General features: G+C 39.4%; 1 protein-coding gene across 2 annotated transcripts in view; it reads left to right on the forward strand.

Annotated features, from left to right (window-relative positions):
• Window positions 1–8,373: 8,373 nt before the first annotated feature.
• col28a1a (collagen, type XXVIII, alpha 1a) overlaps window positions 8,374–15,836 on the forward strand; it is a 29,030-nt gene continuing 21,567 nt past the window's right edge. For both annotated transcript variants that reach the window (XR_011239572.1, XM_020090445.2), the window contains exons 1-7: window positions 8,374–8,522; window positions 9,795–9,951; window positions 10,820–11,385; window positions 12,788–12,808; window positions 12,989–13,048; window positions 15,114–15,167; window positions 15,264–15,308. Coding sequence is in view for 1 of the 2 variants with exons in the window: in XM_020090445.2 (XP_019946004.2) it covers window positions 9,816–9,951; window positions 10,820–11,385; window positions 12,788–12,808; window positions 12,989–13,048; window positions 15,114–15,167; window positions 15,264–15,308 (882 nt within the window). In the remaining variant the exon portion in view is untranslated. The remainder of the gene's footprint in view (window positions 8,523–9,794; window positions 9,952–10,819; window positions 11,386–12,787; window positions 12,809–12,988; window positions 13,049–15,113; window positions 15,168–15,263; window positions 15,309–15,836) is intronic.

The raw sequence follows: 15,836 nt of genomic DNA on the forward strand, positions 1-15,836 counted from the left end.
GAGTATTTATCCATGTCCCTCATCCAGTTTAATATGTTTCCTAGCTTTTGATGCTGCGATTAGTCTTTCACATTGAGCATACTAGCATGTCTTTATTCTTTCCCCTATAGGAAAGGGCAGCATTCCACATTTACTGTTCTCTTCTCGACAGTCACCACGATGTCTGTCAGCGATTACATGTAACACTAACTAATATGTTTTTCTTCACCCTGACTGTAAGCTAACAGGCATACAGCCAGAAGGTCCCACCCTGAACGACATGTTAATCTACTATTTTATATGATTTCCTTTTGTTTTAACACAAAATAACATACACTTCCTGCTTTTTCAGTTATATATTGCCGCTGGGCTAGATCAGATTGTTTCGCAGTTTGTATCTGGCCCACAGGCTAAAGATTCCCCACCCCAACACCTGGGCGACAAGAAACATCTGTTATATGTTTTGACATATTTTCCAATATTTCTGCTCACTTGAAAATGAGGGATTTCAAATCGAGATGTTGATGTAAATGAAAATGGGTCATAGCACATCACATAAGATGTAACACATGATATCCAAACAGAAGACGTAGTGATGTTAGGTCTCTAGGAAATAGTAGTTGATAACAGTACACACCATTGTATTGCACTGATCAAAATTCTTTATGACATTATGATTCTATTCACCCTCTCATAAAAAAAAGAATGCACCAAACAGCCAGTTCCCACAGGTCTAAAATATTTGTTATTTAGATTTGGACAAACTCCACATATGATACATGACTGAACTTGTAGCTGGATATTGTTTCTATTGCTCCAAACAAAGCCAAGTCGACTGTTGCTTTAGGTTTAACATTCACTGTAAAGACGTGTGCATCAGTTTTTTTTCATCAGTGTCCCTATCTTAGCATTATATCATTCCATTTTTGGAGTATTATTACTATAGCTTTAAGTTATCAACTCTTCAGGTTAGAAAATGTATAGTCAACATGTGTCGTGAGATTAAATTATAGGATTAATTCCCTGAACAAAAAACATGAATGATCAAATGAGACAGACATAAATAAACGATGTCAGTAAATGAAGAAAAGCTGAATAACTGCATGAAACAATGATGGAAACATCAGTGATCATCAGTCTGTGGTCAGTCATGTCTTCATGGTGACTATGAAGAGGCTAAAGAAAAGAGCTGTTTCTTAAGACAAGTTGTAGATAGAATGTAGGGGAAGGTGTATAAATGTTAGCGACAAATGATTCCACAGTTTACCCTCAACAACTGAAATCTTTGAATTTGACCCCGATGAGTGGAATGGAGAGCAGTGATTGGTCCGCAGGTGTGGAGGTGGAACAGTGGAGGATGTACCAGGAGGTCACTTCATGCACATCTTTAAATCACTGTGCTAGAAAGTTGTCAGTAAGGAGCTTCAGATGGAGAATTTTGAATTGTTACATATATATTTTTTATAATACATCTTTTGGTGAATCATTTTTCAATCACTGCACATATTACTTCATACAAAAGTTAACAATAGAATATTTCCATCTGAAATATATTAATATACACATAGACCAGTGATGATGTGAGTGAAACATTTTCAAACCATTATTCTTCTTATTATCTTCAATCATAACTATACTGCCCACACAGTTTCCTGGTCAGAAAAGAGAAAAGCGAATGGAAGCATCAAATTCATTTCTTTGGATTGTCATGAATCAGCACTGTACGGTTCCAGAGTCTTAGGGGTGAGGAGATGTTGCAATGGTTTAAATGTGTAAGTCTCCGTCCACAGAATGATTAATACCAGACACATCAGAATAGTGACATACTGTGATCAAATGAATGGCAAACCAGTGAATGAATGTGTATTTCATTACCAAAGAGGCAAGGTGGTAATGTCACCTGCAGTAAAACAACTAAGTATACGCCTGCCACAGTCAGTCAGTTGATGGGTGGGAGAGAGTAGCCTGGAGGAAAGCAGCTGCCGTGTCCAACAAGTTGAGACACTACTGTTAATGTTGCAGCCTCTGCTCCATCTGCTTCCACCCACTGACACACTGTCATGGAAACATCATTTCTGCCACTTCTCTGCCACACACACACACACACACACACACACACATAATTTGGCTCATAAACCCCTTAAACAAAAAAGCTATTCTTGGTTACACTTTATTATAATAAATGGGAAGTCACAACATATCTTTTTTATTATTAGCAAATTCATTAGTGATTGTTTACAAATAGACCCCCCCCCATTTGTTTGCCCATCCCTCTCCATCAATACCCTCTTAACTCCCGCCCCTAAACACAAACTTTCAAGGTAGAACACATAGCCCAGCACCTTCTGAGCCTACATGCAAAGTGGGACATCAAGAAAAATAAATCAGGAATAAAACAAATAAAATAAAATAAAATACAGAGAACAAAATCTCCTCCTGTGGAATTCAGCCATCAACCCTTGGTCAGGGAATTGCCTTCCAAAGTATATTAGATATTCTGGATTCCACATTATTCAGGGATGGAGTCCAAATAAGATAGAATACACCAATTTAACCTCTGGACCAGTATGTCAGATATTTAATGGGTAAAAGATAGAATATTACCTCATGCCACTCTATGAGTGGTTTATTTGAAATCTATTTTAGTAAAATGCAAATACGTGCAGTGTAGCACTTGACACTTTCCGCCTTTTCTGTCTGTTGGTCCTCTTGATTTACGAATGTGGCATACTGGATCCCAGTGTAGTTCTTTGTGGAAGATTTGATTTAACGATAAAACCACTTTTACCCGAAGCTTGATTAGTCACTTTGATCTCATTGATATCATGAATCTCGAAAAATGTCAGACATCTGTCGCCATGTCTGATGTATTCATGTTCTGCTGACTTTTGTCAAACAAAACAAGATATTTTATGTGAAGCCCAACCACAAAATTGGCACATTAATCAGTAACACGCCATGTCCTGAAAGCCAGAGATATATTTGAGATGATGTCGATACTGTTGCAACTGTGAAGTGAACATTGTCCCATAAACAATTTTATAATTATATTCATTTAAACTCTGAAATACTTAGATCAGTTAAGACCTCTAAGATCCACTATCATTCAGGCTGTACTTTACAGACATCATCGTGATCACAATTCTTTCCATTTTCCTGACTAATCGATATAATAAACAAGTAATTTATCAATAAATAATAAATGTATAGTTAGGAAACTCAGACCACTAGTAATTTTAGACACAGATTGGCAAACACTGATATTTCAATGCAGCATTAATATATTTTGTATCCACTTGAGGGCAACAGAACAAGCTGAGCACAACATAATGAAACGATATCACCCTCTTAAGTTTCTATGCTATTCACCAACAGTTAACACGTTTTCCTGCCGATGCACAGTAACACTGTCTCTATAGCCAGTTGAAAAACACTAATCAAGTTCTTTGACCTTTACTACAACCAAATCCCTCCATAATAAACACTAATGTAATGTAATGTGTTACCAGTATAACATCATCTGACAGAAAGAGCACCATTATTATTATAAAAGCTTTAATTTGGTATTTAACATCTTTAAAATGGATCATTCCTGGGCCAGGTATCCAGTGCTTCAAGGGGGCATTAAGGTGAAATTCTTTGAATGAGTTAATAGCTTTTTAAGGCAGAATGAGGCAGGTTTCACCTCAGGTGTTACAGACCGCCACTCCTGAAACAACTCCTGTCACAAAATATGATCCTAGTCTTGATCCTGTTGGTGGGTCCTCGCTGACAAATGCCTTAAAAAGCTATTATCCAGTCAATTAATCATCACAGCCTCCCTCTGTTTATCTGTTTGCTTTTGTCAGGTCATCAGTCATAAAAATGTAAATTTCCATCTTTAGGTTAATCCCTCCGAAGCCTTTTTTTTAGGGCTGGATGTTTATGATGCCCTTCTGTTCAGCCTTTTAAACCTTACAATGACCACAATAACTGAGCTGTGGATCTTGTAAAGTCCTCCATGCTTAGAGCCCATTATCATACCTCAAAAGGTTATTAGTTCATACACCACATACCAAGGTGGACACTGACTTTTTTGGAACAAAGTAAGCCATGAATGGAGCAGCTCCTCTTGATGCAATGTGAGCCAACATGTCTAAAACAACCTCTGCATATCTATCACATGCCTATCATGGCCCCAGAGTTGGGCTATTGGACCGGCTGTATGAAGCTGTCAGGCCTGCCAAAGACTGAAGTGCCACAGGGAGCTTCAACAAATGGTCCATGCATGCCAAGTTCAACAAGACTTCATACCTGAAAGCGCCCTGTATAAGCACCCACCTGGCCTCTGGTAGTGGAACAGAGTTACAAGCTACACTTGTTTGTGTCTGAAGGAGAAGGTGTCACAGGATGTTCCTTCCTGCAGCAGTAAGACTGTACAACCAGAACCGCTCCTAGTAAACCACACGCACAGATTTCTGGACTATATATTATGTTTACCCTATTCTATCTATATTTGTCATATTTCCTTGCACTTATAGGTATTGCATATTTACTTCTTACTACTTTACTGTGCTCTTTGCTACTGTAACACTGCAGATTTCCCTGTTGGGGACGAAAAAAGGATGATCTCATCTTATCTAACGGCTGCTTGAGTTTGTTGTTTTAGCACAGCAGTGCATCACAGCTCAAATGCATTCAAGGACGCTCAGATGAACTTCAGAAAGTGAACGCATCACAACATACTGTATATGCACTTCAGTAAGTGTGGCGGTAAGTGAACCATACCACACCACTGCTGCTCAGTGATGACTCCCATAGAGAACCTCAGTTGGGGAAAAACACTGAATGAAATGTGACTTGCCAACAACACTTTGCTGATAAGGGCCATGCAGAGCAGTACAGTGAAGAAACTGTCCACAGGGGACAGTTTAGCTACAGGGAGGGACAAAGTGAGTGACTGTCCACACACATTGCCTCGTTAGTAATATTTAAGCAAAGTTTTTCCCAGAGTACTTTTTTTCTTTTTTTCTTTCTGTATTCTTTCTGATAATGAAATATATGTCCTGACGATGTGCATGGTTTCATCTTGGACTCAGTGTGCATTCCTTTAGTCTGGCTCTAAGATGTAAAGTGCCTTGAGATAATGTACATCAAGATTTGGCTCTATACAAATAAAACTGAACTGATTTGAATTGAAAACAATGAACAGAATTTATTTATTTTGCAATTTTACATTGGATTATTATTTGTTTGGGAAATGTTAAATGACAAATTAAGTATATTTCCCAAAATCTAAACTAAGTCATAGTCCACTTACCTGCCATTTCCCTCTGATAGCCTTGACAGACTATTGCAGTACACTCAGAACCTTTAATATGAAGCTTTCTCAGTTTCCCCCATTCACTTTATTGAATAGCTCATGCTCATACAGGAGCTGTGAGGCTCTGGCATATTTCCCGGCCACCGTCAGTAGCTTTCCATGCTTGTGTCCAGAAAGTGTCGGAGTTTGCCGCCGTGTGCTGGAAAAAAAAGCCTGTTGGCCCTATCAAAATATGTTGAACTGCAGCAGGAAGCGCTCTCTAAACTCCCAGCCTATTGGTGTTGCTGCTGTCTGGCTGTGTTGTCTTAACACAGTGCTGTCTGCAGACAGTGTGCCAGAACCAGCATTAGCACCAGTCTCTTCCCATACACCCAGCAGCATTAGGCACCCAGGTTGGCTCCTCCAAACACATCCTGTCCACTGTGACCCCAAATGGTGAATACTTGCAGATCCCTGAGTGTTACGAGAAAGTTGTTTCTCCAAGATGCCAAGACCATATTAGCATCTTTCAGCACTTTGTTTTGGTTGTAAAGCTAAGGAGGATGAACATTGGACGTCAGGTGACCACAAAAACAACTCTAATGAATCTTAATGTTGTTCCATATCTGCTGGAATTATGAATAGTTAGCTGTTTAATAACATGCTGCTAGCAGTAACAGTTTAAGAATTTCAAATGTTACAGGTTGTTCTGCTGCCCCCAAGTGGACAAACAAATCTTTTTATACAGCTTAAAGTATGATATTTGTAGGAACTGTGGGAAGGAAAGTTTAACACACACACACAAAAATAAAGCAATAGATCTTGCATTGTGGTTACTTTTAGTTTCTGGATCTCTTTTGCAAAAATATGCCAGGATTTTATTTTGAAGGATGATTCACAGTCCTGGATTTAAACACACTTTGGCCTAATTTGCCACAATATATGACACAGATATAAATCACCTATTATGTGTATAGTTTGTGAGTGTTTATGAGACCTGCAGAGTTTATTGTAAGCATTGGTCACTGGATGAATAATGTAAAGAGAGGATCTTTGAAGGGATGTTTTCTTCAAGGTTCCACGTGATACTCATCACATTGCTGCTCTGACAGATTCATGATTTATGTGCGAAACCGGGCATGAGACCTTATCAGAGGCTGTCTGTATGAATTATGGCAGCAGCTAATTGAAGTTTCTCACCCCAACACCTTCCAGGTAAAGTTTCTCACAGCCACCCATATTCTCAAGCTGCCATAGAGAATAGACTTAAAACATCTTGAGTATTCCCTTTCCTCTGCCCCACCCTGCGATCATGTTTCAGTCTAAGAACCTCTTCCAAATCCAGATTCTGTCTTCCTCACCCTGTGAATAATTTTGGGTTAAAATGGGTTTTGAATTGGACCCAGTGGCAAATGAGCAGAATAATGCTCCTGTTTTTTTTCTTCTTCTCACTAGTAGATAGTTGCAATAATGTTTTCTTATTATCACCAGTAGCCTCAGTTTTACTGTGTGGAGCGGAAGAGCAGCCAAAATATACCTGATTCAGGAGCTGCCATCTTGCACTGGTAATGTCATTTAGGGTCAGAGTCTGCACAGTCGTGATTGTGGAGTGGAGACACAGTATCAATGTCTCAGCTGTCAAACATGGTGTCTTGGCTCTTTTATGTCATCAAATAACAAATTAAAACCAAACATGAACACTTAAACATTCATCAGCGTGATAAGAACTACCCAATATGACTGAAACCATCTCTTGGAAGAATGTTTTGGGGTGTACTTAGATTTGTTTGTTTGGATCCTGTCTGGTCTGTTAACATAGAGGAGGCAGGGTTTCTGACTCCTACTGCAGACAAACACCAGGGGTCAAAGCAGATGTAGGTTTACTTTTTAGAGCTATTTTGTTTTCATTGGTAGTAGCTTACTTCTGGGGGACATTTTATCAAGTTGCAGTATCTGCAGCAAGAGGGAAATAACAATAAAACAGATATTGTCTTAAAAGCCCCTTCAAGGTTCTGTTTAGTATTTTATGTTATGGATTAAATCACCAAAATGTGACAAACCCACTTTCAAATACCTCTCATATCACAGAATGCTACTTATCAGGCTTATTTTGCCAACCACCTCTTAACTGTTGTTTTCGCCAGAACAGTTGACATCACAGTACACCACCTGCTCAGCACCAAACTGCCAACAGAGTTAAAAGCCAGCAGGTGAACCTGTTCAGCATTGAGCAGATGTTTTGCTCAGGAGATGGTGGAGACCAAACCAGAGCTACGCAGAGTGTGACTGCTGAAGCTGAGTGTGTCTGTGCTTTCTCTGGAGTTTGCCTTTCACTCATGAACAATGCAACAAGAGATTCTTCACTCGTGTTCACAACAGCACAGAAACAGAAGAGTGTTCAGGTGAGGGGTGGTGCAACATGCAGGGGCAGGTATCATATTAATTCCACTGCAGAGATCACATGTTTTTGTTACCTCTCTCAGACAATTGCATTCTCACATACAACAGTGTACAAGTTAAGTGTACAAGAGAGGTGCCAGAAAGAAGATTTAACATCAGTGCTAGTGTTGCTCTGTGCCTGCAAATCATTTTTGTTATGCTGTTTTTTTTCCTCACATTAATAATGATTCTGACCTGGATAAAAATCATAGCAAGCAGTGCAAAACTCGAGTAAATTACATTAAATTTAGTTTATCTTAAGTTGAATTATTTAACTAATTATTGTTTTTTGATCATTTTTGACTTTTACGATTTAACCTGTATGAATTATATTATTTATAGAAATTCATACTGTAGTTAAAATGTTGTAAACTTGTGAATGGTGGGCTATTGGTCAAGCAAATAATGTCACTTTATCAGAAACAGTGCGAAATTAGATAGATGCACCAGTTTACTGGATCAACTGATTTCTTTTCAAAATAAAAGCCATAATACTGTAATTGGTGAAACTGAGTGAGCGATGCAAAATTCCACGTGTAATTTAAACGTGTGCTCTTGATTCCATAACAAAGCGATCGCTCGAACAGTGAACGTAAACTCTAACTGGGAAATAACACACAAAAAAAGGTTTCTTCTGTGGTGTAAACCTTTATTTTGAAGGGACCGACAGGTATCTGTATTGGCTGTAATGTGGCGCTCTTGTCTCCGGTGGTCTGATATTATTGGAGTCGCTGGTGAGACGGTGGAAGCAGCGGGGGCTGAGCACTGCAGCGGTTCATGCCACTGATGCATTAACCTGGAGCTCTGTTCTGTTGACACACAGGTACGTGGCTGCTTTACATGAGGTGCGATCACTTTGCAAACAGGCAGTGACAAGATACATGTTTAACTACTGCTCTGTGACTGCTTCTTCTTTATGTTTGTAGAGTATGTATGAGATTTGTTTAACTAATGATTACTATTGTTAAGAAGAGTCAGTGCATGTGTATGAGATCCTTCCCCCCGATACACACTCACACTCAGGTGTGCATTTGAATGCATCTGCACGCTTGTCCACATATACACACATCTTTTACTTTTATATTGATAATAGTGTTGCTGTTTATTATTATTACAATGATAATGATCATGATTTCTACTTTAAATATTAGTATTATTATGCCATATATGCTGTTGTCAATTAGTAGACTCTCCTGGATAATCATAACATCATTTTCTTCATGTCAACTTTATTAGTCTATATTTAGGTAAAGGCTTCAAAATAACTGGGTTTTCTCCATTAGGTCCACTTAGAAAAGTAAATATCACGAATTGATGTTGAGTCAGTGCATTTTCTTCATCCATTATTATTATTATTGTTATTTGTAGTAGCACTAGTAATTGCAGTAGTAACAGTGGTACAGTGTACATTCAGTGTATTATGATAAAAAATATTTGTTTTTTTCTGGAAAATAAATGTAAAAGTTGCTAATAAATATATAACTATACAAGCGTGTTTGTTAAATAAAGTACAAAATTAAACACGTGCAAAAGTGATCTAAGGATTAAAATTCTAAGAAGCAAAAACCTTATAGAAGGTAGAGGTGTATGTTGTGGATCATGTCATCATATTGTCCAGTCATAATGTATGATTGCTGCCACTGCACATGCAGCAGTAATAGTATCATATGATGCAGTAGTGGGAGATCATTTAAGCTATAGCAAGGGTAGTCACATGCATGGAACCACAGTATGCTTTGTATTTGCAGCAACAGGTATATCAGAAGCCTTTATTACTGTAAAAGTAATGACTGCAATAGTAGCTAGTGACAGACGATGTAATCATAGCGGTACAGGTGATAGTGATAATGTCAAAGAGCAGCTGTGATTTTAAAAGTGTGACCTCAGCTATAAGACATGTGTGACCCACAGAATGTTCAGTATATTGTGTCTCAAGATGCTGTAGGAACTGACGTGCTGCTTCTCTGAGCTGCTGCTGCAGTCTTCACCCTCTTGTGTTGACATGAAATCACTGCAGCCTCTGCCTCACCTGACTGAGTGTGGATAGAAGTGCTGCTGTGTGCTACTGATTCTCCTGTCATTCTCCTTCTGACAGTCTGAGCCGCTGGACTGAAGAATGACCATGCCGTGGTTACAGTTAGGGCTGAAGGTTTCCATCGTCATGTTGATCCTCTCACACTCAACCTTATGCCAAAGTAAAAGGAGGAAGGCACAGAGAGAGGGAAACCAGATCATCATTCACGAGGCCAAAAGTAAGTGAAATATATCATTGTTCTAAATTCAAAGATGCAGTGCTCATGCATAGAAATTGATTGAACAGGTTGAATAGGTTAGGTACTAAACTTGATAAACTTATAGAAATCTGAACTGTAAACCTTGCGTCTTTTGTTAAGTATTAAGTGTCTGTTAAACGATTCAGCAGTTATTGTAGTCCCAGTCCCAGTAGTTCAGTCTCATAGAAATGTTGACATTCACAGGTCATTTAAAAAATATATGCTGCAACATGTGACACAAATAATTTCATAAACTGTGGCAAATATTAACACTTTCATAATAACTGTATATACAACTTAAAGTAGTAAGCCACTAACAATGTTTTAAACCTTTGCTTAAATAGGTTTACACATTGAGATCTGTATCTTTTTTCAAGACAGTACACAATAGTAAATAACATTTAATACACATACTGACACACAGATAGGTCACTGACAAACATTATGCATCTTCACATAAAAAAAGCATGTTTGATTGCAAATATATACAATTATAGCTAGTGACATATTAAATACAGTCACCTGCATAAAACATAAAATATATCCAATGATGAACTTTTGAGCCTTTCGAGCTTGTTTTCATATGTTACAATACAAAAATCTGATGATGACACAGTAAATCTATTGATAGATATAATTTTTACAACTAACATTTCAAATGAGATGTTACTTATCATAAATATACAATATGTGCTGATCTCAACAGAACCATAATATTCCAATTCGTAGTTAACCCAGTGGTATATTTGCAGCAATTCTCTGTTCACCTTTATAATTCTTGCCAAATTTCATAGCGATCTGGAACAATGGAGCCTAACTTTTTCTGCTGTGTTAACTTGCTGTCTAGGCCTGATCTGCCCAGTGGAGATTATGTTCATTGTGGACAGTTCAGAGAAAGCCAAAGCTCTGCTGTTTGAGCGACAGAAGGAGTTCATCCTGCGTTTCAGCACCAAGCTTGCGCAGCTCCACTCGGCCGGCTGGCGGCTGCGGCTGCGGCTGGCTGCTCTGCAGTACAGTAGCACGGTTTCAGTGGAGCACAACTTCAGAGACTGGCAGGATGTGGATGTGTTCCAGAGTCGAGTGGCCGCCATGACCTTCATCGGCCATGGCACCTACTCCGCCTACGGCATCACCAACGCCACCCAGGTTTTCAGTCGCGAGACCTCCTCCAGCAGCCTGCGGGTGGCGCTGTTGATGACGGATGGCACGGACCATCCTCGTAGCCCCAGCGCAGTGGCAGCTGCTGCCGAGGCCAAACAGCACAGCATCAGGGTGTTCGTCATCAGGATGTCGGGCCTGACCAAGGATGGGCCCATGGTTACAAAGCTCCGCTCCATTGCCAGTGCTCCCCCACAGCAACATGTTCTCAGCCTCACAGACAACCAGCTGGATGACAGACTCTTCAGGGAACTGGTCAGTTGTGTGTGTTCATGTGTCTCCTCATGTGTCACCCTGACATTAATGTGAACAAACAAATCCAGTATGGAAAGAATACTTTCACAAAACCTGAAAAATATCAATCAATCTAATTTTATTTGGATAGCCCATATTCCCAAATCCCAACTCTCTCTATATAAATATATATAAACTCTACTCCCTGTAATATACAGTATATATAGTTTAGCTCTCCACAGAAAAGCAAGTCTTCAGTCAGACTACTTTCCCAACGATAGCAAACAAAAACCATCAGTAATGCGTCACTACTAACATCGATGGACTCCTCTAGTTGTAAAGGGGCTGCCTTTAATTCTTTCCACAACCTGGCACTGGATGTCCGAAGCCATTTCTAAAATTTGCCGACTCACTGTGACTTTCGAGAGTGGGACTGTCTGCAGCTTCTTCACGGCTGCCCCCCCCTATCATCTCGCGGCACATATCCACAGCAACAGGTTTCACCAATGTGATTAAAGCCTACTTCAAAGATCTTCAATTCTGCTTCAAGACAGCAGATTTTACCACCATATGCCTGAAACTAAGAGCAGAGTTTAACAGTGTAATCCTCTGCCTCACTAAAGGGGGGAAGCCACTAACTACAATCCTTAGGGACACAAGGTTCCTGCACAAAAGTGACGGAATGATTAAAGTGAAGTCCCAAATATATATCGCTTACCTGCAGGTCTCGGACAAGACGAGTGACGCAAAAATATATTTATATATATACATCAGAAACTCTATTCCCCGTAAATACGTCCAATCAATTCAATTTAAAAGATGTTTCCACTTTGTCAATATAAGTGTGTGTTCAGTAGGTTTATCAACCTAAACACAGTCTGAATACTTTCTGAAGCAGCTGTATCTTATTTGTTGAAACCTTAAAAAAAACTAATGTGTAAAAATGACACATGTTGTCTGGGGATTATTGGACAGACTCTTGGCTTTGTCCAGAAACATCATGCATTTAGGTATATGGTAAGTTTTTTTTATTATCAGTTAACCTCTAATTTAATCATGATGAGTAAAGATAATGAGCTTAGTTCCTTGTTGGTGGACCAGGCTGATTCCCCATGTTCTCAGTCATTATGTGTGAAGCTACGAGGCTCCTGGAGGAGACCCTTTCTTCAAGGACAGTGGTGTCAGTCTCCTGGGACATATTAAAGCAACAGAGCCACTGTTAATGTTATTTGTAAGACCTGAGATTTTCTGCAATGACAAAATGCTGTCAAAGAGCCTAATATTAAACTGTATTTGTTTGAACTCCAAAGGGTAAAATAAATAGCTAAATATTAGGTTTTGCTAATACAAGACTTTTTGCTTTGCATTCAGAAATCAATAGAATTAACTGCTAATTAATTATGTTTTTATTTGTTTCTTTTAGAACACGGTTGTGAAAACTGGGGTAAGTGATATGACTTTCATTAAAAATATCCTCCCTGATATTATTTATTTACTTGATTCTAGTGTCTCAATGTTAGTGCTAATTCTTCATGTCATGTTTAGTTTAGTTTGTTTTATTTCTGTGTGGAATAATGCACAGTGTTGGCTTTGGTTCAGATTGATTGTTATATTTGTATTTCAGTGCCCACATCCAAAGACCTGCCTGTGTGAAAAGGGGGAAAGGGGTCCCCCTGGATCTCCGGTGAGTCATATAGTGTTGATGTGAATAATTCTATGCTGTTTAAATACACTACACTTTATATACACTTGATACAAATGCAGAGTGTCAGATCTCTGGTGACAACCCACACTATATTCCTATGATTATTTGAATTTACTCACTAGTCCTGTAATGCACATGTATTATTGCAGATCTTGTATTGTGTTTTTTTATTTTTTTTATTTGATGTGTGGAACCACATCACTTTACAGTGAATGATGCATAAACCTAATAGTGTTTGCTAATGATCTTCTTTGATGACAAGACTAATGTGTTCAGGCCCTCAACTTCCCCCTGGAGCAGTGGTTCTCAAACTATGGTGCACGTACCAGCAGTGGTACGCAAGCTCTCTCTAATGGTACACGAACAATCTCAGAAATATTATAATATTATTATTATGAAATTGACGGTTCAAAAATCGTGGCTACGAACAGGTACTATTCGGAAGATAAGACCGTATCAGGAAGATAATATTTTGAGCAGCCATGTTGAAAGTGGCCACTAACAGCAAGTTGGGGCAGACACCAGGGAGCCATGCACAGCTCCACTATTTCCACTTGCAGTGTGAATGTGGGGTCTTTTCATACATGTTTGGACTGTGAAAAGTTATTTTTTTTACAGTTTTCAGCAGCCAACGGTGTCAAACCAAACAGAGCACGCCGCCATCTCCTCCAGCTTCATTCATTCACTAAGTTTACAAAGTCTGTTGTTTTACTCAGACTGAGTTTATACACGTGTCTGTTCACACTGTGTGTGTGTGTGTGTGTGTGTGTGAGAGAGGAAGAGAGAAAGAGAGCGAGCCTGACGGCTGATGAATGCGCTGCTCTGAATCAAGACTAACTCATTAATAAAAGTATTGATCATTATGTGATGATCAGTGTTGATATTGTGGCAACAAACACACTTTTTAACTGTAGCGGGTCATGAGAGAGAGAGAGAGAGAGAGAGAGAGAGAGAGAGAGAGAGAGAGAGAGAGAGACTCTCAGGTTCTGTCATCATTATTAAGCTTCACAATTCTTTTATATTATCTACTACTCTACTGTGGAAGTGTTCAAGTACCAGTTTTAGTTCTACAACTTTGTACAGTGTGGCTCAGTCAACAATTAATAATTGTCTTAGTAGGAACAAACCTTCCTCTGAACTGTCTGTAGCTGAATAGTTGTAGATCTACGCTACTGTATTTAAATGTTGGTACAGTGGTACTTGGAGAATATGTTCTGAGGTGGTACATGGTGTCAAAAGTTTGAGAACCACTGTTCTACAAGATGGGATTTCTCATGACATCATGCAGTGTGAATGTGTTGGATAGGAAGGAGTTACAGATAATATGGTTGATGTTTGGACAGGAACACTACTGGGTTAAAAAAATGAAACATTTGTCCTTGTGGTGGTTCATGAATATCATTGCCAATAGATTATGAGATCGTATTTACAGATGTTACAACCAGGTCTGCAAAGGGCCTTTCTCATTCAAGTAAATGTTAAAGTAGTGATTTGGACCAATAATGTGCAGATTTTGGAGTCTGTCATAAAAATAGTGCACACTGTGTAAAAAAGGGAAATCATATCTGTACTTGATCACTTCCTAAGTCACACAGAGCCCTATAAGTCTTACATGGTGGCTAGTTATCCCTGCACAGCCAGGCATTCTCCTGCCCTCAGGCCAGCAGCCTCTGCCAGCAGGTGTGTCTGGCCTGCATCCAAAGCACTAAAGCGAAAAGATGTGGAAGAGCAGGAAATGTTTCCCACAATGCAAGTGTAGCAGGTGGCGAGAGGGCCAGCTGGAGGGCTGTTTTCACTGGTAGAGCTACTGAAGAGAGGCCCTTGGAAAACAGCTAAGGTCAAGGATGGAAGATTAAGCTTGAGCAAACACACAGGCTGCGATGATCTGAGAACCCGAGGTAGTGGTTTATGTTGGACCGGGGTTACAGACAGGTCGCACTGAGAATACCCTACCTCACCTTTGCCTATACACACACAGAGGCCATAGTGAAAAGGGGCCCAAATATTCTCATTCTGCACAATCTCTCCCTGTACTTTCATCTAGGGGAAACCAGGGGAGCAGGGCTCAGATGGAGTGTCTGGCTCAAAGGGATCTCGTGTAAGTGTCTATTGTCTCTGTAATCCGTGCTGGTAACATAAAGAATCCATGAAGTGTTGTTTGATGTACTGTTTTATCTGGGCTCGGTCACTGTAGGGGGAAGCTGGTAATAATGGACGTCCAGGAATGGAGGGCCTTGAGGTGAGCGTCAAATGTTTTTTTCTGCTGGGGTTACAGGGTTTTCAAGCTGTCATATCAGTTTAGGTACATTCTCTTTTGAGAAGCTCAGTGGGAGCTCCAAATTGATTAAAGTCAACCTTTTAAAGGAATCGTTCACCCAAAAATGAAAATCCACTCAGTATCTACTACCACTATGCTGATGGAGGCGTGGGTGAAGTGTTTTAGTCCACAAACCACTTTTGGAGTTTCAGGGGTAAACAGCATTGTAGCCAAATCCAATATAATTCTTCAATGTAAAAAACAACAAAAAAACAAAACATAAAAGACCTGTGGTGTCATCCAAGTGTCCGCAAGCCCCAAAATTCATATTAGACTTGAAACAAGGTCGTTTACACCGTGTTTTAAAGGTTCAGTGTGTAGAATTTAGTGACAGCTAGAGGTGAAGTTGCATGTTGCAGCCATTCCCAACATGAAAGAGAACCTGTGGTGAACTTCAGTTGTCATAAAGTATTCAGCTGCTACAAAGTTTACTTCTGAGACTTCAGAAGT

The sequence above is a fragment of the Paralichthys olivaceus genome, chromosome 20, assembly GCF_024713975.1.
Source record: "Paralichthys olivaceus isolate ysfri-2021 chromosome 20, ASM2471397v2, whole genome shotgun sequence".
Classification (NCBI taxonomy): Eukaryota; Metazoa; Chordata; class Actinopteri; order Pleuronectiformes; family Paralichthyidae; genus Paralichthys; species Paralichthys olivaceus.